General features: G+C 41.7%; 1 protein-coding gene across 1 annotated transcript in view; it reads left to right on the top strand.

Annotated features, from left to right (window-relative positions):
- Window positions 1-24,553, top strand: part of LOC131578853 (bifunctional heparan sulfate N-deacetylase/N-sulfotransferase 4) — a 51,059-nt gene that overhangs the window by 4,768 nt on the left and 21,738 nt on the right. The window contains exons 2-3 of the mRNA XM_058838090.1: window positions 15,261-15,348; window positions 19,898-20,052. Coding sequence (XP_058694073.1) covers window positions 15,261-15,348; window positions 19,898-20,052 — 243 coding nt within the window. The remainder of the gene's footprint in view (window positions 1-15,260; window positions 15,349-19,897; window positions 20,053-24,553) is intronic.

Here is a 24,553-nt window from a genome sequence, read left to right as displayed (position 1 = left end):
TCTCCAGCATATGATTATCCCTGATTTTTGTGCAAGGACAACTGCCCTCAGGTAGAACTACTGGAAATGTCTGGGCCACATCAGCAGGCATGGCAGAATGGTCAGTCCTGAGATAAAACAGCCACTCTGATTTCCCTTTTAATAACAATAAAGCCCCTGCCAGTGAAGGAACACACCCATGGCCAGCCCAGGGAGAAACTGAGCCCAGGAGATGTGTGAGCACAAGAACCCAGCATTTGTCACTGCAGGCTGGGTGGCACTTCTGTCACCTTTCAAAGCACTTGAAAGGTGCACTTGTCACAGAGAGTGACAGGGAAGAACACAATGAAGTGGAGTTCTAGAGCTTCCACTTTTGGACCATCTTAAAATTCGTTAAAAATCAATTTTAAAAAGCAGCTGAGAGGCATTACATGAAAACTTTAATAATCTTACTTAAAAATAAGAGTGCTCCATTCCACTTCATCAGAGATGACAGTTCATTCAATATTTTCCTTGTTCAGGTCTCTTGAATCACCCAGTTCTTTCTGTAATAATTTGAGTGTTGAATACTGCTCAAGTGCCTTGTCAAGACACATCAGACAAAATGTTCCACACACTTTTTTTGTTTCAACAGGGCCTGCTCTTTCATTCAGAATTTTAGTACCAATGTAGCTGAAAACCACAATTCCCTGCAGAAGCTGTATCCTTCTCCTTGGCAGCTGGATGGATTCACTATCTGGGTACCCTCCCTGAATTAAAACACATTTGGGGTTCTCTCATCTGCCAGGTTCCCACTCGAGATTAGGTGGCCTTGACAGTGTTTTATGCAGTCTTGCCAGAAAACAGATTCTGGTGGCTCAAATTTCCTACTTCTTGAATTGATTAACCAGTTATGTCCCTAGCAAGATTTTCCTGACTGTTTGAAAACTCACTCGGTATTCTTCTGTCCCAGAGAACACGCTGGTTTTTGGTCTATAGGGTTACATGACTCCAAGGAGTTCAAGCTGGTATTGTTTGTACAAGCACCACAGAAATATCTCGAAGTTTGGGTTTTTTTCTCCAAGGAAAAAAGTATAATATTCCACAAAGCAACAAATTAATTATACAAAAATGCAACAACAAAATAATAAGAAAAAAAAAAAAGAGAGAGAGAAAACATCATTCTGGCTATATGAACTCAAGAGCTCTTAATTTTGAAAAGGATTTAAAAATTAGATGTTTTAAAAAATGTCACAATGCATTTCAAAATATGGAAATATGGAAAGGGCAGGTTTTCCAGGTCACATTCAGAGGTTTCTCGTGCTCACATCCTGCGCCAAGCACCACTGACTTGTGACACATTCCTCCTCCACGCTTGCACTGATATCCTGGATTTGTATTTATTCTTTGAATCCTTTCTCTAAAACAATTCTGAAGTCATAGGTGGTATCAAACTGGAGTCTATTTCCAGGATACACGTGGTACTCTAATTTAGCTTCACTTTGGGAATCCATAGGAGCCAAAAAACACATCTGCTTTATATCAACCCCTCGAGAGACCTGCATTAACCTGAGCTTTAAAACAAGGCATATTAGTTAAAAAGGAGCACTAACACTTGCTTCCTGCACAGAAAACACCACTCTGAAATGATGGAATAGCCTTGTAGAAGGGCCAGGCGGTGCAGACTGCAAGAGCAGTTATAATTATTGCCTTAAAAGCACTTGAAGCAGCAATAAACACATTACCAGGAACCCATCTATAATGCAGCTCCTTCAGGAGCAGCGTTACTTAAGTGACTTTAAATATGCCTTTGTCATCCAAATGGGAGCAGGAGGAACACTTAGAGCAAAAGCTCAATTTAGCACTGTTGGCATTATTCAAATGATGTGCAAGTGGCAATGCTCAGGAAAAGGGTGGGTACAGGAAGGGATGGACAAACAGGTGAAGAACAGAAAAAACCTCCAAGAGAGAAATTTCAATTTTCAAAGACTTATGTTTTTTAGCAATAATTAACAAGGCACTTTCTGTCCATATCTGTGCCACAATACAGTATAACACTAAATATCTGACTGTGTCTGGCTTCAAATCCTTAGACATATCCGTCTATCCATCCACCCCTATAGCTTTATAAACATATCCTCACAGAAATCAGATCTTAGAGTCTGTATCTTTTCTATGAATATGGCCTGAGATCACTTCAGTTACTGCTTTTATTTCCCATGTTCTACACCTCCACCCATTTTCTTTCCATCTAGGCAGAAAAAGAAAACCAAGTACTAAAGTATTTTTTTGGCCTCAAAAAAATTTTGTGTGAAATTCTAGTACAGGACTACTTAGTAATCTAAATATGTCATTTTATGTCAACAGAATTTCTAATGTTAAATACATTAATTTAAACCTTAAGTAGTCACACTGTTCTATAGATAATATCTTATAAAATTTAAGAATTTCTCCCCATATATGTCAGGGAGAAAACAAAACTCTTTTTATTTAATTCCATTAAGAATTTAATCTTCAAAATTCACAAGAAAATTAAAGGATAAATTCTTGACCACTTCCTACAAACCAGTGTATTAGTTAAAACCTCTGGGACTTTCTGGGCAGTGTTTTCTATCATCAGGATTTGATTTACTGCAATACATTGCCTGCACTGGAGTGTTCTGATCTCAAGCTGCAGCATTTATCATTGATGAGGGGAGCATACAGTAAGAAGTTGCTGTATTTGCAGCAGTGGAGGCTGGCACAGAAGGCACCAAGGCAGCCTGGAGTCCTTCCAGCCTGACAGCTTCTGTGAGAAATTAAACTTTCCCCTTTCAGAGTCCAGAGTTTGCCTTCTTTAGGAAATAAATCCATGAATTACATACTTTTTTCCCCTCTTCAGAAGCACAAATTATAACTATCCTTTACCAAGCCACGAAAATTTCTCTAAATATTTCTAAGCCTTACTCTTTGTTATGTTTTTGTTCTTCCTGCTAATTACCAGCACTCTCTTTAGTCTGCTGTTCACATTTTTCATCCAGGCAGCATCCAAACACAAATGGGACCTGTGGTGTGGTAGACACTCAGCTTCTCTAGCATATGACATCCCTGCTATTTTTAACACTACTGATTTGAAAAGGCTGAATCCTTTACCTCAGATTTCAACTTTTTAATTGATGTAGCCATTAAACTGGCATTTTAGCCCTCAGTTTTAAAAATCCACAGATTAAATCTATTAAAACTAGTACCACCTTCACAATACTTTCTGACCAATGTATGGAAAAAATACAGAGTCAGAGGCTGGGATTTTCATTTACCTCCCATCCTACTTGTTTAACCATTCACCCTTATACTAAATGAGTGAAAAATCCTTCCAAAATGGCCAAGTGGCAAGGCAGAGGAAAATGAACTTTATATTCCTGTTACTTGATCAACCTGGATTGCTCCAGTGAAACAGCTTCCTGTGGCAAAATGATGATTTATGAAATGCAGAATGTTTCACTGGAATATGATTCAAACAAAATCGTGTTCTCCCAGCTCATCTGCTCTGGCAGACTAAAGGAAAAGGGGGCAGTTTGCAGAATATTACCAAAAAATCATATTTTGCAAGGATTGTAATTAAATGTAGATTTGGAATTGCTCATCTTCCAGAAATTAAAAAATGCAAGTAACTCACACTTTGGTGAGAGATCTCTTGAACACAACAATTTCCCAGGAAATGGATATTTCAGGTTTTTACTGCCTCTTCATTTTACTTAAAAGCCAGAATTATTAATGTAGCTTTCACATTACATATTAAATCTAAAATACTAACACTGAAGCAATTCCTAGAAGTTGTCTCAATATTACACTTCAACTGCCTGGATTGAATCAGACTGAATTAAAACCATGGACTTCAGGACCTGTGTGTTTTTCACCCCAAAACATCAGCCCTTCAAGTAAAAAATGGTATAAAAAACGATGGCGTTCACATTTTTGACAGGAGATTGTATTTGCCTGCCTTGCCCAAACCTCGTGAAATATTGGCTCTTAAAGCTGTCAGTGATTCTTGATAGCACAAGTGCTTTTTTGGTGGAGACCCAATTGTTTTAAGAGGGCAAATCACATGGGCAGCAGGTTTTACCAGGGAAAAGCAGCCTGGTCAAGAGCAGGACAAGAAAAAGAGGCTCAAGGGATGAGGATCCAAGTGCTTTGTCCATTTTCCCATTAATATTTAATCCCTGAGGGCAACAAGACTAAAGACCTCCTTTGTAATAATATTTACTGTAGGTTTTTCAACTAATTAGCACAAATGTTTGGGAATTAATTGAATATACATGCATAAATACGCATCAATCTGTATGAATCTATAATTAATAGAGATTAAATACTCTATAAAACGTATTAATTTAGGAGTTTCAGGAACAAGTGGGAACTGCTGAGGCTATGCTCTGCATGGTTAATGGTAACAATAATAACAACCACAATAATAATGCATTACATTTGAAAAAAAATAGGTTCAGCTGCAGAATGTGAATTCTTTAATAAAAAAGCTCTGCATGTATCTTCCTAGTAACATATCCCAAGATTTATGTGCATCATAGACAAATATGTCTGTGGTATTATAAAGTGTAATTCCACTGTATTTGTTATTAGGAAAGGGAATACCATTTCCCATACGCTTTCACTGTCATTTCTGCTCTAACTGGGAACAGGCTTCCAGTACATTAATAGGAAACAAAAGCTACCCATCCCTGCTGTAAATAAACCAAGGTGAGTGTTAAAGACCAGAGGGAATTTCAGGCAGGAAACCTGTGCCTGGAAAGGGCCCAGTTAAAACCAGCCTTCTAAAAGGCTTCTGCTCTTCAGCTGCTCAAACCCAGCTGGTATCCAGAAATATTCTGGATTATTAATTTCACTGGTGGCATCGCACATGGGATTCGCTAAACCCTGGCAGAGGATACAGGGGGCAAAGAACAGGGAATGCACGGCCCAAAGGAGAGCTTGAGGAATAAGGAAGCTTTTCCACAATGGAAAAATAACACCCAGCTTTTAGCTCTTTGTTATCTTACAGGTGCAAATTATTTCCAGGATTTGGATGTACACCTTGTCAAACAGTCCTGTTTGGCTAGCAGAGCATTACCCAAGCAAAGCCTGTCACAGCAATTCAGTGTTTGTGATTTTTAAACAGCTATTCCCATATAAAACAAAATTATGGCATTACCCTTCAGCTGGGAGAGTAATAGAATCTCTCACTTCAGAAATGAGTGGAAATTTAGTGTAACAACTATAATTAAAAGCTTGATAGTTGGCTGAACATATTTCTCCCAGTTTAATGATCCTGTGTTACATGAATTCATACTTTGCACTGCAAGTAGCTACGGTTTTCAATGGGAATATTTAGAGAAAAAAGTACTGCCTTTAATGATTAAGATCAAAAGCAACTAGATTTACAAGTTAACTGCCTCAGTAATGCCACTTTCTGGCTGCCACCAAAATACTTATGAATGGCTCTGAAATAAGGATCTGTTTTAAGCAAAAGCCAAACCTTTTCCCCCCACAACCTTTCTGTGCTGCTTTTGTTTTTAAGACCATGTTATGCAAGTATTCGATGTGCTGGTGAGATCAGCTCCCTTTTCTCTGTTCTCAAGTGCTACCACAAGGCTTCACAGCCAGTCTTCTCCCATGTGTGACAACAGAGAAAAACCAGGACATTCACCTGCTATGAGACTTCAGAAAACACGACAAACACCGATTTTTCACTGGATTCTTATTGTCATCTGCCATTATTCCTCTTGGAAGACATACTGCTCCTCTAGAATCTGCTCAGGGAGCTTGGGACCCACTGGCTTGCTGTGGGCACTTAAACAAAGCCATCTGAAAGGGCTTCCTGTCATCACAAGTTTCCTTCCTAGGCAGTTACTGAAAGGACTGAAAGATTTCATCACTTTCCCACAATTGCATTGGACCACTTGAATTTCTCAAGGGTGCAGGTTGAAGTTTTATGTCAGTCTCTATTCCAGAGTGATCTAAAGAAGAGCTGTACTTCAGTTTTGCTCTGAGTGTAATTTTCCCACTTTTGGGAAAGGTGTGGTGATACTTTTGAACCTGAAACATTTCCTTTGACTGTTAAAGAGTTTTGTTCAATTTTACCTGAAATCACCTAGTTTTCCAAAAAAGTAACCTACTGGAACTTCTGAAATTGTTGATTTCAAATATGCCAGCCTCAGCTGGTGATCTGGATTGATTTTATTGGACAGCATACTGGCCTTTCATCTTTCTATTCAGGAGAATTGAGCAGAAATGTAAGATGGGCATTGCCATTTTACTTTGGATCTTCCAGCCTCCTCCTCTGGACAGCTCACTGTGCTGTCTCCATGCTGGCAAGGATAATGAAGCAGTGGTAAGCAAGAGGATTTTCCAGGATGGAGGGATTTTAAACCTGTCCTAGAGGACAAAAAAAGTTTCAGCTCCCTCTGCTCTGAACCTGAGGGAGTAGGGGGTAGCAGAAGTACTCTGATCTCTGGTGAATGAGATGCAGTGTAAAGCAAGAACATTTGCCTTGAAATTCCCTTTTCATTCCACAGAAACATCCAATTCTAGTTATCAAAACACTGAAGTGAGCTCCCTGGATAATGGAAGACAGCATCACAAAGAAGGAAGAAGGGTCAAAAAAGTTAAGCTCTGCCAGACAAGTACCAAACATCTCAGAAATGTTAAAAAGCAACACTTAATCCTAGTGCTTTTTTAAAGCACACCCTTACTTAGCAAGATTTTTGCAAACTGAAGGCTTCACAATAACCTAAGGAAACAATTTTCCAAACCTCCCTAGTTTCTGATTTTTATGGAGAGGGTGGGCAACAGGCATAGGGAAAAAAAAACAAACCCCAAACATCTGGAAGCACTCTCTTAAAGCCACAAGCTAAATCCATCTTTGTGCCAACACACCCATTGTGAACGCTGAAGGACAGACCTCAGATCAGGATATATCACCTGCTCCAATCTCTCCTTTATTGATTGAATGTGTGCTGAAAAAAAACCCCTTAATTCCCCACCACAAAGCATATACATCAGTTAGTTTTTAAGCAGTAAATTTAAAGCAGGAATTTGAGATTGCTGGTAGGTGTTCAGATTTTTGAGATAAATGGACATGATGAGAACTTGAAGGAAGTTTAATTTTTGTGACAAGTTATCCAAGTGAATGATTTCCAAGGGCAGTAAAGGAACAGAAAACCACTCTGATTAAATCTTAGTAGATCCAAATCCATAAATTAAAGAAGATAAATAAGGTAGCCTTCATTACTCTAGCCTTTAAATAATTTATAGCAACAGAGTACCCACCTGTACCAGGTTGTAGAGGTTTTTTTGTAATTCTATTTTTTTTGCTTAAGGAAGCAAGTCTGAAGCACCAAGACACAAGAAAGAGAAAGAACATACAACTCAAGCCAAAAGTCAGTTATTGGTATTACTTGTCTTTTACCCTATATTTGTATTATGGCAAAGACAGGGAGACTTTGAGCCTGTTTTTTTTGGCATGGCATAAACATGACCTGAGCTAATTAATGTCCAGTCTGGGTTTTATGTGAGTGACACACAGCACAGTGACTGACACCAGCACAGCTTCCTGCAACAGGACCACTACGGCTCAACATGCATTTTATTATTAACATATCCCATTTTAGACCTTGATGTGGTCCCTGTAAAGCCTCGAGACGGCTTTGCAGTTCAATCCTTATTTTAGGGATTAATTTTGTGATTGATCAGAGCTGTCACACGTGGGTTCTGACCCTGCCTTTTGGGCCTTTCTTGGTAGAAAGCGGAATTGGAGACAAACCCCACCTGCCTCGTGCAGATGTGGGTATGGGGAAATAGAACACCTTTGTTTCATGGGGCTGGTGTTCAGCTGGCCAGGCTCAACTGCAGCCATAGGGAACAGAGCCACTGAAATTAGAACAAGCACTCCTGATCATGTTGTTTCAAAAACTGGACCAATAATCCTTGATCTCCCACTGGCAGATTGCCTTTCCCTGATTCCCCTGCCTGGAGAGCCTTTCTTCAAGAGATTTCTTTTGCTGAAAATGCTTAAGCTTCTGAAAAGTCAGAACTGATAAGAAATAATCTCTAAGCCCCTTCACTGCTCTGCTCAAAGTGCCACCAGCTCCTGCTCAGCCCCGAGCTTGTGCCAGCCCAGGGAATTGCCACCTGTTCTCAGCTTGGGCACATGCTGGCTTTTCCCTTTCCAGGATTTGTCAGCAGATTTGGTTAGCATTCCTAGAAAGTCCTTCAAAAGCAGGAGTGATTGATACTGGAGACCCTCAGTGCTTTCCCAAATAGGCTGTAAATGCTCTCAGCGGGTAAGGCCAACACAGAGCAGCAATCACTGCTGGCAGGAAACCACTGCAGCCATTCCCTGCTCCCAGCAGCTCCTGTGGATGCTCCCAGCCAGCCCTAATGCCTTAGGTTTGCTTCCCAGAAGGGGGAAAAATGGCCTGAACTCATCTGTGTGGCCTCAGTTAAAATAAACCCTACTTTTTATTCAAGCTCTTTATTTTCAATTCATCCTGTTTGCCCTGTTGGACTGTCCCCTTGCTCTTCATTTGAGCTTTTTGCCTCTAGATGCTCTAACAAGGCCAGGAATTCCTTTTTCCAAGAAGAGAGGCTGGATAATTGCCATGGATATTTTTATGTGCACCCACACTTGTGCAGTTGGTCAAGGTGCTCTCACTGTCCGGGTATCTGTGTCACACTCGGCATCATCTCTCTTCCCATACTCAATCAAAAGCCGCCTCCTGACTTCTCAGGGATGTTATTCACCACTTAGTCATGAATGAGTAGTAAATTTGGTGCTGTACCACCCCATTCATCTCCTTCAGCTGGAACTGGCTGACCCTCTGCTGGGACAGATGCACTCCTCTGGCTCAAATTAAATGCAGGCAGGCTCCTGACAGTTTTCTGACTTAAGGAAACAGCTACAAAGCAGCAGCAGAAATAGATCTGATGAACTGGTTGTTCCATTCAAGAAGGAAAAATATTTTTTTTCTGTTTCCAATAAATATACTACACAAATATGTACAAATCATCACCTCTTTCTTGCTTCAGAGAAACCCACCTATCCTGTCAGACCTCACACAAAGGCAGCTAACTCCAGGGAAATGCTGAACAGACTCAAGTAATAGCTCTACAATAAAAAACAGATCTGCAGCCAGAGCTGGCTGTCTTCAGCCCCACCCAAAAGCTCCCTATTAATTATTTATACAGCACTAAGGATCAGCACGGCGCTTCAGGGAAATAAATGCAGGAGGAAATGCAGTCCCAGCCCTCGGGAAGGCAGGAGAAAAGCCCTGCTCACCTCGCTGGCTCTGTGCCCAACGCTCTGCAGCCAGCACTGGGAATGGCACCATTTGTAGGAAGGATGGGGTGAAAAGCATCTCTGGGGCTGTGAGGTTTGGCAGCTTCCCTGTGATCCAGTCAGGTTTGGCACAGGGTATAGAGAGATTTCAAAATCCCATTAAAGATTTGACTAACTCCAACCCCTAAACTGCTTTCCAACTCTAGCCAGTAAGTCAATAATGTGGATTCTCCCTAATTCCTGCACTGGTATTATCTGTTATAAGCATGGGCAGTGGGCTAAAACCCTCACCACGCAGAAATCATCAACTCAGCTTCACTGGGCTCATAAATTCCTTACCAAGTTGAGTTTTAACAAGTGCAGATACAGCTGGCTTGATTGTCCCCCTTATGATAGAAATTTATGCTCCAATCTGAAAGCTGAAAATAGGGAACTTGGAATCCCGGTGTTACAGTGACCCCATCAGTAATGTCACGCTAGACAAGACTTTTTTACTGACAGCTTTCCTCACAGAAAATAGCAGTGGCTAGTTATTTCACACCTTCCTTCCAGTCATTACTACGATTTTAACTGCTTTGTGGTATTCCTATCAATTCCAATTCCACCGGCTTTGAAAATTGCCAAGACCACAGCAGGCTGGCTTAGTCAGATTTTTTTTTATCCTAGCATAGATTTCAGGAGGGAGCGAGAGCGGGAAGAGGCAATCAAAAAAAATCACATCCTGACAGCAGCTTCTTGCAGTGCAAAGAAACATTGCTGCAAGTACTCTTTGCTTTTTTTTTTTTTTTCCTTCCAAAAATTTTCAGCTGGAAATTTAGAGTAAAACTATTACTTTGTAGTCCTCCAACTTTCCACAGACCACCAGCAAATTGCTGCAAAGAACAGCTTGGGAATGAACCTCAGGGCTATGTAGCTGCACAAGCATTAAGGACAGATGTTAGGGACGAAGGAAAATGAATAAATGCATTAAAAGACTTGTTGGTATTAATAACAAGTGTGTGCCATAAAATCCTGAGAAAATTGTCTGGAAGTGAAAAACCACTTTGGTTGGAAGGAATTTCTGGGGGTGATCTAATCTAAGCCCCAGCTCAAAGCAGAGGTAAAGTCAAAGTTATATATGTGCAAATATTGGCACGTATTTTCTATCTACAGTATATATAAATAAAAAGTATTGGGTATATAGGGAGCATATCCATATTTTATATACACACCAAAGAGCAGAAACCTGCAGCAGTGGAATCAGCACTAGGATCTGCTCCCAAACGGATAATGACTTGGAGGAATGGCAAGAGAGCCCATTTTTTGACAAGAGTTTCAGTCATATCCCTGAGAAGGCGATGGGACAGCGTAACCTTGGCCATGCACCCCTGGGATGCCGGGTGCTGGCACGTCCTCTCGTGCCAGAAGCACTTCCTCAAACGACTCTGTGCAAGTAAAATAACTCAAGATGACAGCAAACTACAGATAGTCTGCAAAGCAGGAATGTCCAACTTGCCCTCCTTCCCTTGATCTCCTTCCAGACTGAGCCAAGAACTTTCTCAGCAGCCCCACACATTGCGCAGCCTCACCAACAGGCTCCATAGCAACTTGGGATGGGGATTCCTTGGGCAGCTCTCCCTCGTGGAACACCCCAGAGGAGGGGCACCCTGAGCACCATGACCACACAGACCCTGCCACAGACACGGGCAACTCCAAGATCTGGAGGTTTTGCTGTTTTCCAAAACTCCCATTCACAGCATTGCCTCTGGAAGGTCACATGTATGAGCAGGAATCCCAACAAAATGCCAGGCTTTCTGCTCCACACTGGGCAAAGTAAGCCCTGAAAATCTTGTGTCCCTCCTCACTTTTCCTGATGCTCTCAGTTTCTAGAAATGTCCCTGAGAAACCTCAGAGTATCAGGAGTTTGCTTCTGTTTTGCAGAAATCATGTTTAGAGGTGTCAAAGATATTCTGACAGCTGCAGTTTTTAAGCTAAACAACGTCTATGGTTCAGAGACTATTGGGATTTTCCTCCAGAACTAGATTTTCAGTTTTCACCAGCTGGTCTCACAGACACTTGTCCTTTCTTTCCCAGGAACCCTTCTTGCCTCTAACGCTGTTACCCGCCGTGGGAACAGAATGAAAGGCACACAAAAGGATCTTGGTTAATAGAATACTAGAAAAAGGACAAGGACCTGTGCATCAATCCCCATAATTAATCCTTTTCTGGTTTAACTGAAGTTTCAGGGATCACTGCTCCCTGCCTGTGCACTTGCACACACACACAGACCCACAGCTGCATCCCTACAAACAGCCCCGATATTGACCCCCCAACATTTGCCTCACTTTCCCCAATAGGAAATATGAGATCCCATTGTGTTGGATCAATCCATTTGGCATCACCACTGCACATGCAAGGAAGGGCTCGTGTTTTAGCAGCTCAATTGATCCACACAGACCTTTTGGGTGAGGAGGAAAGCCTCTTTAATTTGGCTGACTTTCAGGTTCTGTTTTTCCTTAACAGCGCCTTCAGAAATCCAGCACCGCGTTTTAGCGTTGTTATTGCTTCACTTAGATTTGGAGTTTTGCTCCCCAGAGAGGCACCTTCTACCTCAGCCTGGCCAGCCCATGCTCAGCATCAAAATCAGGAGAAGTCATTCATTTGCCTTCTCCATGGATTTGATAACCTCTACACTTCCCTCAGCCAGAGGTGTTTTGACCTTTAATTAAAAGGAAAATTTGTTGTCTTCTACTCAGAAGGCAGCAAATAATGAACTCATTAAAATGAGGTTACTGTTCAGGCCTTCGAGCAATAAGAGCCAAAGTCTCATTAGCAGCTAACAATCCAGAACATAGCACATAAATAAACCTAATACAGCACAGCAAAATGCCTTGGTGCATTAAATTTGAGCAGAATCAAATGTTTACAGTCAATGATGTCTGGGGCATGAAGTTTTAATGTACTTAATGAAGGAAAGCAAATTGCTTCCTATTAGGCATGAAATGTTCCTAGAGAAATCGCCCCAAAAAGTTGATTATGTAAATGAAGGATAGAGTTATAATTAACAAGGACATAGCAGGAAAATATCAACTTCTTCCTAATAGATGCACCAATTACGAAGAATAAAGACACGGCAACTTCAAATCTACAAAAGGTAATTATATGGATTAATGTAAAAGGCTGCTGAATGCAATATAACGAAGAAACTGTATCTTGTGGGTGTCAGAGAGAAGCTCTGCTGACAAAGCAGGGAATCAATTAATAAAGTTAAATCCGTGAGTTTTCAGAGATTCCAGGCAATTAAGGGTTTGTATTTGAAAGAACAGCTTAGATTATCTTAAAAAAACTCCTGTCTTTGCTCAGTCTGGCACGGAGACGTGCCTGTTTGTCCGTGTGCAGCGCGCTCCTTGCTTCTTTCCTTGCAAAGCCATCATTATTAAGCATGGCCTGTTTAACTGCCCAAAACCAACCACCTGTGGGTTCAGCAGGGAATGCTGGTCTCATTTCCACAGGCATGCCATGGGGGGGACAGGGATGGGATGGGGACCACTGAGCCCCCAGGGAAGCAGGGATACCTGTGCAGCCAGGGACAGCAGGCAGAGTGGTGATAGCTCAGTGGCACCTGGCCTTGGAAAGGAAACAGCTTTCCAGTCTTCCAATTTGTTAAAATTCAATAGCCCTTCTCCATCCTGCAGAACCTTCAGAATCAAACCAAATAAATACTTCCTGCCTCACATGGAGCCTGTGCTAATCCCAGGAAGGTTTCTGGGTGCCAGGGATGTGCAGCCTCTCCACCCTTTCATTAAGGACAGGGAAGGCAGACCCTATCCACCTGCCAAGTTTTTTCATATTAAGGTTGTGGAAGGCATTACTGCCCTTCCCCCAAACAGACAAGCAGTGACTAAATAAGTTTGGACTGGCTTAGATGACTCTGTCTTCCCAATGCTAAAAAGGGGGGAGGTCATGACAACAAAATTTAGCTGCATATTATATAAATTAATATGCATTTATGGAAATTGAAATGGCAAAAAAAAAAAGTCTTTAGGACCAAGCCAAATCCCGTCTGAGTGACAGATTTGCCCTTTAGACAGAGGAAAATGCTTGACACACTGCAGGTTCCAGGATTTACATCTTAATCCTCGCTCTGTGTTTTTAATGAGACCTCAGTGGGCTGGAAGGCTCCTGCCTATCCCACAGCTCTGTCATCTTGCTGAGATGTGAGGGGAGCAGGAGAGAGGAGCCCAGGTGATGAAATGATGTTTGTTTCGTGCCCCTGCTCGTACTATATGTTAAACGATGATAATTTCTCAAGATGTTCTTCCCTCAAAGGAAAATTAAATTGATTTTGCTCAGCCCATCAGTCTTTCTCAACATATCTAAAAGGCTCTAGATAGCTTGGAAAATTATGTTCTAAAATATAATGACTCAGATTCTATGCTTCTGACTTTAATGGTGTCAATTTAGTGCCAGTTTTTTACCAGCTGGGGATTTTCCTCAGTGTCTCAGCTAACGGTGGTGTTCATCTCTAGGTTTTACATTTTAGCGAACATTTACTTGTTATATATTATGTAAATATAGTCCCACATGTGAAATTGTCACAGGATTGAAATAATCAACTCGCTAAATGTCTGGCAAGATAGGCTGGAAACCATACAGCTACCTTAATATTTAATGCTAAAGCACAAGATTCACTGTCATAAGACTACTTTATTTCTTTTAGCAAGGAGAGGAATTTGTTTGGTGACTGCTGTAGCTGATAAACGCTACCTCTGCTTTACATCTTCCTTGCCACCCCAGTGTACATTTCTATCCAAGAAAACAAGGCTGATGCATCCTGCCTGGAAGCCTCTTGTATTACACTCACACACCTCAGCTGCTTAAACCCTGATTTTATTGTTTATCCCTCACTGGAGATACTTTTGGTTTCTGGTCCCAAGTAGGGGTGCTACTCATTGCTTAAATTAGACCAAAAAACTATTTTCTTGCAAAGTGAAGTGAAATGATGACCACACAGAATGCAATGATTTCAAATGAAGGACAACATTAGCTGGGCTGGGGGCGTGTGTAAACCACTGCAATCATTTTAGCTTTGAACTCTGCAAGAACATGAAGGTCCAATCAATACTAGTGTTATTAATAGATAACAGGAAAAGTTCTCAAGAGCCACATAATGGAGACAGGGAAAATTGATGAAAACAGAGTTTATAACCTATTCAGCATTGGCAAGGCCAGTAGAGAGATAAATGCACTCCCCATCTCACATGCAGCACACCCAAATTGCATGGGCTGGAGATCCAAAGCAGATCTGTGCACAAGGACCTGCTCTAGGAGCAGTGCAGAGCTAACAACCTGTAGTAAACGAAGTAAAACTCACACAGGCTTAACCATCTTCTCTCTCTCTTTCCCCTGTAGCTGGAAATATGCCCAAAAGAAATACTGGCCAAGTGGCCAATGCTACCTATTTCTTCTATAAGCAGCACCCTTCCATTTCATTTACATGGTTTACCTTAGCTTGGAGGAGAGAATAAAATAAACATTAATTAAATTAAAAATTTATTTATGACATGGACACTGCTTCTACCACAGGTCAAACCTGAAACTTTGCTCATTCACACTTAAGCCTGAATTTGCTATTCAGATACAGCCCAAAACAGTCCTGCAGGTAAGTAAAACCCAATGCCTTCATGCCTAGATGACTATTAGTATTCCTGATTTTATTTTGGGTTTTAAGCACATTTTATCAAGCTTCACTAATAACCCAGAGCGTGGGTGACCCAGTGATCCAGTATATTGCTGCCTCTGAGTCCTGCCACAGATCACAACCCCAGCAGATAACAGCCTGGGCCAAGCCACAGAACCACCACCCCCTTGGATACTTGGGCACTCTCACTACCTTTTCTAGTCCATCAAACTCGCATGGAACAAATTAAGCTCTCTGTAATAGTTTTATAAAGAAAGGTGATCCCAAAACAATATTAACTTTTCTAAATCCATGTTAATTTCTTATCTGTTTCAGGCTTTACTAGAGACTCAAAATTTACTGCGCACTCAGGTTGCAAATTTTACCTTCAACCTTGGATTTTCAGGAAAATTTTACCATACAGGTAAGAAGTAACTTCGTGCTCCCAGGTAGCTGCAGTTAAATAGGTGACAAAACTTTGAAGCTAGCTTTAAACATTCCCTTTCTAAATAACTGAGTGACTCACTGGGAAATACATGTTCCACCATTTCAGTGTCTAATTCTGTATGCAAAGGGGTAAAGACACACTATGGATGAGCTGCTCAGGTACACAAGGATGCCCTTGGTGTTTTCCTAAAAGATGTATGGCGGCAAATCTTAGTGTTATAAAGGAGGCAAAGCAGTTGCAGAAATCTCTCTAATTCCACAGGAGACAGGCCAGCACAGAATACAGAGTAAGGTTTTTTCTGGTGTGATAGGTATGGTGAAAAGTAAAAGATTGGGAAAATCATGTCTCAAAACCTCTGAGGAGGCAGAAGGGTTTCACTGGGATGCACTGGATTTCGTTATGCCTGGGAAGGTAATCTGTCTTGGTGATCTGCAGATGAAGAGGGATGACAAAAGGAAAACACGATGAAAAGAGCTTTGTACTAAAAGCCTGCCTTTCCCACACTTGGTGCAATAACAAGCTGCACACTTGCACTCTGCTTCTGTGGAAGATGAGTTGATTCCACATCTCCTCGTCCTTGTGACTCCTTTCTCATTTTTGCTCCATCTCTCCACAGTACAACACCCCCTTTTTAAAAATGTTACTTCTTTTCCTCCTCTCTTTTGCCTTCCCCTTGCTGCACCTCCACTGAGGCTTCCCTGTGGTGCCACTGAACTGTGCTGCTCCCTAGTACTGCTGAGGCAAGAAGAAACTTCCTGCAAGGGAGAACCTCCAGTCCTTCTTTTCAAGTCCTTCCCACCTCTGGAGACCAGCTCCAAAACCCTCAGCTGTCAGCCCATCCAGCCACACTCACTGAATGGCACCAGGGAAACTTATCTGGAGCCTGGGAAAAGGCAGCAAGAGGATGGGAGGGTGAGGTTAAAACCTAGGAACGGTCCAGCCCCTGCTTTCCTGGACTGTGAGGCAGCTGTGGAGTAAGGCAGGGCACTCTGGGAGAGGGGAGATGAGGGAGCCTCAGAGGGATGAGTAGAGAGCAGACAAAATGATTTTTTTTTATCACTGTCGCTAAGTCCAGGCTGCTTTCCCCATGTTCAAGCACTTAATGCTGAGCAACTGCTGCCCAGGAAACCTCATGGACTAAAGATCCAGGCTGAAGAGCCTGGAAAAAATGAGAGGCAGCCAGAGATGGAATTACTTGCCTGGAGTCATATAACAAGGCAGTGGCAGAGCTGTGGTCAGAGAGCAAGTCTGGAGGCAGAACTACAGCGCTCTCCTCACTCCATGCTGACCTGCCTGGGCAGCTGCTCCTTCTGGAGATGAGCTGGACACACGTGCAGTGCAGCAAAACAAAAAAGCAGCCTGAGGCTCTGAGCTGCTCTAAAGCAGAAACCTGCTTGGTGGTGGCCACCTCCAGAGCAGAGCTGGAACCAATCTCTAGTGGAGAAAGGTGATCCATGGAGGGGAGGAGATGGAGAAAGAGATGGTTTTACCATCAATAGCGTGACACACTGAGCATTGGCAGACAGAGAACATAGAGCCTTGGAAAAAACTCCACTCCATGACCTGATACTATTTTCCCTTCTTTCCCAAGAGCCTCCACAGTGTCACAGGTTTTGATACAACCCTGACCAATTTCAGAGCTGCTACTACTGCAGAGAGGAGGATATGCATGCCTGCTCACCTTCCTAAGGCTCTCAAGGCTCCCCAAAATTGCACAGAACTACTTCCCAAGCTGAAGCGTGTCCTTGGCTCCATTAAGGGGCCTGGATGCAGCTGGGTTTTTAACAGAGCACTTCATTTACAGGGTGGGGATTTTGGCCCTTTGTCATCTCAGCTGGCTGGAAATGTTTCAGCATGTTCTCCACACAACACACACTTTATTGACTCATTATAAATAAAGCATGGAAAGGTGTTCTTTAATTACTGTACATGTGGCTTGCTGACCCACAGAGGCTTTTACTACCAGATAATCAAAGTGTTCTATTAGTGCTCCTCAGCTGCTGTGCCTTATTGACTTCCTTAGTGTGGCATTGTGCTCTCACTGCAAAACTTGGATCACTTTAAAACTACAGAAGGGAGATAAATGTGGGGATGTGTTTGCAGATTAAACTGTGCCACATTCTCTTGGAAAGATGCTGCTGACAAATCAGATCTTGCAGTACATCAGCTGGTAAACTCTGCACTGGTGTATTAACAGCATCAACAAAAAGAAAGAGCAGACCCTGTTAGTTCTGCAGCTTTAACAAACATTTCCCACTTGTTCATCCTGCAGCAATTGAAATTAAGACATTTTCAGGATTTGAATTTAAGAAGTACAAGATTACTGGTTGCAGCTTCCAATTCCGCTTCAGTTTTCAACTCCAAAGAAACCTCTAAGTACGGTTATAGTTTTAAAATACGCACAACTTCATATTATTACCTGTGTAAAGCCGACTCAAAGCAGACACATGCTCACCCTGTCCATAGGTTTTATGCATTTTTCAGATTTCACATTTAAATGAAGAAATTTACAGAAAGGATGTAGATTATATGAGAAATTAAAACCTCAAGATCCCTGGTTTAGCTTCCAATACTCTGAATAAGGGGTTGGGCAGAAGTACTTCAAGAATAGAACCATCCACCAAATGCTCCATTCAAACCTGGCCATGAGATTTTTTTTTTTGGAAATAACACTATCTAAGAACTCATAAAACCAAAAAACATTCTTTTCTGAAGTTTGCAAGAAAATTTAACCTCATAAACAATGCCACCACCTAAGGTTGTTCAGCTTCCAACCTTTCTTCCTCACCTCTGTCATAACAGGATGGGGTTATCATTTAAATTATTCTGTTATTTAAAATGGAGAGCATTATGCTTCACATTGTTTGGGTTTTGTTACAGTAAAAGAAGCTCCAAGTTTTATTTATATCTATATTTACAAAAAAAATCATGGGGAAAGGTAGGATTTATTTGAAGACCCACACTCCACTTCAAAAGTTCATGAGGCACTAAATTATACTCTGACCTAAATCTACCCTGATTGTAGTTCTTGATTTATTTCAAATACCCAGTTTTTTCCTCTTCATCCCTAATTTTGGCTTATCAGAGATCCTCAGTTGCCTCACAAACTCCATTCTCTCCCTGCTCTGTCCCATTTTGAAAGCCTGTGTTAAGTTTCTTCCCTTGCCTGAGCGACTGCAGGTGAAGCACACACCCCAAAACCAAGGCAGTCACTCCAAAAATGCAGGGCACAGAGGGAGCAGCAACCAGGCCTTTCTTTTTGGGGTGGAATTCCCGAGTAAACAAGGTTGTTTTCTTTTTCCAGCTGCACTCCCATCAGCAGGAACAGCTTCCTTAGAACTTGGAGAGTGCAGCAAAGAGGGGAGCAGAGGGATTCAGTGACTCTGAGTGAAAATTTCAAAGTACCTCTCTCCTTGTGTGGTGGAATTCTTTAAAATCCACTGCAGAAATGAGAAATAAAAGCCAAGAGCTGAAGTGCATGCACCGAACAGGCACCTCTACATGTTCCTGCCAAGTAAACAGTGACATCCGTGGAGCATTTGCTTGTGGAAAACATTAAAGGGCCTGTAAGCAGGCAGCATTTCTATGTTTGCATCAGGAGACTGACTTTGGCAATTATTTCTCAGACTGAAGCAAAATAAAAGCATTCAAATGGCAAAGAACAAAAAGGCAATCTGCTAAAAAACCAATATTGTTGGGTAGTTTGAGAGTGAAGCTACTGGAATGTCACTCAGCCTTTCCAGGCTGGAAAAGCAGGGCAGATGAGGCTGCAGATGGTGGGAGCAGCATTGTGTCCTGTTTCAAATGGGAAGTTTTCTGTGTTACAGCCACATACCCTCTCTTCTGCCTGAAAAGGATACCCTTTACTAACACAGGAGGTTTTATTGGGTTTACCCAATTAAATCTGGCTAAAATTGAACACTGAACCCTAAGAAATATTTGCAAGCCTTTTGCCATTGCAGCTTCATGCTTGCTGCCTAATTCCATTTTAAAACTTTTCTCACACTTTACCAGAAATGATCAGATTTCTATTAAGCAAGGCTAATGAAATAGGAGTTATAAGGAAGATAGAGGGGAAGCATGGATAAGATCTCATTTTTATCCATATGTTGCCTTTATGGAGAATATTTTGTATTCAACAGTGAAATTATTATCAGGACAAAAAGGAATATAACTGATATATACTGAACCTTCTCTTTAATACTGATGAACATCATCATTTGTCCAACTTTCAGAAGACCTGGAACACAGCATTAATGCTCCTGACACTGTTTTGGCACATTAAATCCAAGCTACCTGGTTGTGGGGATGAAAAGACAGTGTGGCATTAAAAGAAAACAAAGAGAGAAAATGGGGAGGGGGCAGTTTGTAAGATTATATATGTTAAAAAAAAAGTTCTACTGTTTATATTTAATACAGGCCAAAGACACCGGGTGTTTTGGCAAACTCTTCTGTGTTTAAAATGCAATTATGGGCCTTTTTTGCTTTTCTAGTATCTTTTTCTGTCCCTCTCTTCCCTCTGCAGGGACTGAGGAGGAGGATGAGGGTGATGACCTGCTGCTGAGATCTGTGGATGAGTTCTGGTGGTTTCCCCACATGTGGAGTCACATGCAGCCACACCTCTTCCACAATGAGTCCTCACTGGTGGAGCAGATGATCCTCAACAAAGAGTTTGCAATAGTAAGAGCTCCCAAGAGATTTACTAGGATGCCCTCACTGCCATGGCCATGATTTCTATGGGGTTTCATGCTTGTCTATACAATACCTATATATTTACTCAGGCTTAAAAAATACAGGCAGTGAGGTTAGAAACTCATCCCAAACCCAGCCTGTTTGTGAGTCTAAGTGAATTTTGTCTTAGCCTTTCCCTTTGACACAGGATCTCTGAAGAAGGAGCAGCCCTGCCCTAAGTATCCTGGCAGGACCTTAGGGATCAGAATCAGTGAAAACACAGCAGATTTCAGCTGGCCTTCCAAGCTTGGGGCAGCAGTGTGCACACAGGTTTTCAACTCCCTAAAGTCTGCTGCAAACATCCTCAGTGAGGCAGGGAGGAAGCTGCAGTGAACCCTAAACCTGGTGTATGGTTTGGGGGAAATCTTGATGCTGACAGAGCCAGCAAATGAAGCTGCTGGGTTTCACTGTGCCTATTTTTAAGGATCTGCTTTAGATAGCTAAACTCTTACTAATACTGATAGATAATGGTTCTTGCCTTCTCCTCATTTGTGCCCTGAACTTCCAAGAGCCATCCTCCCCTCTTGTCCAGAACTCCCAGTACTTGTACTATTTACAGCCTTTTCAAGATAATTCTGCTGGCTTATTGCACATGACAAAAAGAACCTGAAATCTATAATGCTGCCTTTGGAAAAGACACTGTGTGGTCTTTGGTGAGGCACAGAAATGCCAAGCAGCCAGAGCTGCTCACAGGAGCAGAGGGACACAGGGGGGCTTCCTCAGCTGCTTTGGGAAGAGCAATCCCAGCTCTTCCCAGCTCCAAAAGGCCAAGCACCCCTTCCTCCCATCCCTCACAGGAGCCGAGGCACATCAGGAAAAAGGCAGAGGCAAATGCCTGAACGAGCAGTTGGAAGCAATTTATTCCCTTGTTTATGGAAATATTTTCCAAACAACCTTTATAGAAAATTAATTAAAAATGGCTTAACTGTTTACTCATTATGCCAGACTTCCCCCCCATCTCATCTTCTGCTTGGCAGGATAAATTCTTTTCCTTTGTACGGTTCTGCTTCCTTGTCAGCCTCACTCCTGGCATGGCCTGTTCATGCCTTTTGTGTAGCCTGGCCCAGAGACCCAAACAGAGCTGAGGTTTTAAATGCAAGACTAATTTTTTAAACAATCCATATCTCAAAAATACACAGATACTTCATCTTTAAACCCGTGGGGAAATTCTCCTAGTATTTTCAGGAAGCATGAAGTCATCCAGGTCAGGCCACCTTTGGGAGTAAAATCTATAGCACAGCCTGAAAACAGAGCTGGTAATGGAATCTGTTTGTAACTTCAACTCCAGCAAGATAAAGCCCGTGTCATGAAGGGTAGAGACTCCTTAGGGTGCCTATAAATAAGGAGCTGATGTCAGTGAAAAGCTGCTGTTATTACACTTTTATTTCCTGCTAACATTTGGACAGGGGTTGTATCAACCCCTAGACCTTGAATCTATATGAGCTGTACGATTTACTTATGAGAACATTTCTTTTCAAGAGGCTTCCTCTGAAATTCTCTCTTGTGGGAGAAATTTATCTTCCCGATATGACAGCCTTCCTGATAGCTATCAGAGAGGTCCCAGCCATGACTTCAGAGTGAGTTTGATTCCTCCCTGGCTTTCTCATCCTCAGCATCATGTCTTAGTTTAAAAAGTACCTCCCTGTTCTGCAGCTGCATTTCTCTGAGCCCTCCAAGTTAAAGCAAACCTCTTTTGTTACCCTTGGATTTCACATTGTGGATCCAAATTTAAATTACACATCTGGAACAATACACAGAAAATATTCTTGATGCTACATCTGTTTTGTTTGTTGCCCACTACCTTTCTTTAATATTATACTCAGGAGAACACAGCTTAGTGCTGGTGCCATTTCTCACATTTCTCATTTATTGACTGTATCTTCCCACCTCCTGTTGTGGCTGCATGTAGAGGTGACACTCTGTGACAGCTTCTGCAAGGGAAGCTGCAGTAATTATTTGGAAGTGTGATCACATTAATTCCCCACCTAATGTGCTATTTCTCTGTTCACTTCTTTTAAACATGGCTAAAGAGGTAACAGGGTCGTCAGGAAGGGAGAGCACTTTATTATATCCAAGAACAATACTCAAGGTTGCTGAAGATCCCAAATAACACACAAAAGCTCTGTTTATGAAGACCTTTTGGCTCCTCTGGCTGGTAGATAAAAGCCTTGGCTCTGTTTCACATGGCTTTATCCACACCTTGTAAATAAGGTTCTATAAAATGGGAGCTTACAATTGCAGCCTGCTTCAAACAGCTCTATCACAAGACACAGAAATCAGCTATCTAAACAGTCCTGTACACACAGAACTAATTGCTAATTAGGTATCTAATTGCCTTGATTTCAGTGCAGATACAGACACCTCTGAGCCTCTGCCTTCAAGGATTCCTTTCCACATACACTGCTTGTGAAGCAGGAGTCTGCCTTCCCCCAGAGCCCTCCAAATTGAGCCATGTATCACTGAGATTTTTGTCCTTTCCACTGCCTGCCTGGTGAGAGGAAAAACTTCCCCACATCTTCCATAAATGTCATTTTCCTGTTGCTCTGGATCTGGCAGGCAGCAGAGGAAGTTTTACCTTATCTGTGTGTATCTGAGTGATGGCCCCCACAGCTGCACCATCCTAATCCCCATTCCCAAAGCCCTCGCTGCCAAATCTCTCATCAAGCATGAGATCCTCAGCCTCAGGGGAACAAGAGAGAGATTTGAACTTAGTGCTAAAGTCACAGGCTACCCAAAGTTTTGCTATCCCAGTGTCATCCTATTTACATAAACATCAATGTGTGTTCCAGAGCTTGCCTAAGGAAATGGGCAATTACAATTATTTTGATTATCAGCTGGGTTTGAGTTGATCATGTTTTGTAGTTTGGGGTTCTTTTTTCTATCAGAGGATCCCAAAACCCTTCAAAGACACTAATGAACAAAATCTCAGATTAAATTTTACAAACTGATAACTCCTCAAGTATTACTCTCCTTGTTTATAGGCAATGCAATGGATACAGAGAGAGGCAAAAAATCACTCAAGCAGAAGTCTCTGATAGCACATACTCCAAAAATAAAGCAAACCAAGTTTTCCCTGCCATCAATAATAAGATATTCCTCCTCCCCCTTTGTACATCCTTATCTGACAAAAGCAAGTCGGATGTATCTAATCCAAAGCCCATAGCTCTTGATTTCATCCCTTGGTTTGTTTGCTCAGTGATTATCTTCTGTGCTCATTTGTGAGTACAGAGCTCAAAGCTCAGCAGAGACAGGGCACAAACTGTCACTGGCTTTACAAGGCAGCTCTGAGCTGATAGGAAGAAGAAAAAAGGATATAAAACTGAACAAATCAATTAAGAACCTGTCTGGTAACACTCCTTGGCTCCCACCTCCTGCTTACAACCAGCTGCAGATGCACATTAGCACTTCCTCTGCCTGCAACTCTTGAGCTTCTCAAACCACAAATACACCATGAGCTTTTAATACACCAATTAAATACCAGCAATACGAGGGCCCAGTGACCACACAGCCAAGGCAAAGCATCTGCATGTGATGAAAAGAGCCTAATTTGTCCCACTATTAATATCTGTGCTTAATGTGGGGAAGGAGAGATGCCCACTGGAGACTGCCTCTAAAAATGGGCTGTAAATATAGGATAACATCATTCTGTGCAGCAGGATGAGATCCATTCTGCCTCACCTTATGTTCTTCTGAAATACTCATTTGCTGCATCACCTGCTATCAGACAAAGCCAAAAGGTTGGGCAAACTCAGCTGAGGTTGTATTTAGTTTTTTCATCTAATAAAATCCTTCACACCTGCACCTTGACTGTCTGTGTGAAAAGATCTACAGCAGACATAAAATTTATTACATGAAAAGTTTTAGTTCTTATTTTCTCTGACAATGGCAAATCATACCTACATTCCAAACTAAACAAACAGGCACAAGTTTTGAAATGAAAAAAACTCCAAAGTATATTTTGCATGTGAAAATCAGGAAATTGTTCCTTAGAATATACAAGAAAAAATGTTCCATACAGGTATTTTTCCTATCTTGGCACACCAGTACACTCCTCCTTTAACACATGGGTTTTCACTCCCAAGGTAATCTTAATAACAAAATGAGAGGAAAAGAAAAAAAGCGCAATAGAAAATCACTAAAAGAGGACACACAATACTTAATCTTCCCAGGTAAACTGCAAAGAGAACTGCCCAAAGAAAATACAAGTATTAGATAGTTGTTTCTTCTTAACTCTGTATTGGATATCTGAGTGCCTGATGAATTTGTGTGATGAACTACGTTGTGAGCAGGTTTTACTCAGAGGTTAATTTGTTTTTTACATCGAGAACTCCTGAAAAGCTGCCTAATTTTATTTGTCAGTGGCAGATCACCATTTCAGCATCCTGTTGCTATGGCAATTCCAGCATCAAACAATAAGGAGATAAACAGGCTCTTACACATATTCATCCAG

The sequence above is a fragment of the Poecile atricapillus genome, chromosome 4 (genome assembly GCF_030490865.1).
Source record: "Poecile atricapillus isolate bPoeAtr1 chromosome 4, bPoeAtr1.hap1, whole genome shotgun sequence".
Lineage (NCBI taxonomy): Eukaryota > Metazoa > Chordata > Aves > Passeriformes > Paridae > Poecile > Poecile atricapillus.
Note: the sequence above shows the minus strand (reverse complement) of the source record. Positions and strands in the feature narration are given on the sequence as shown.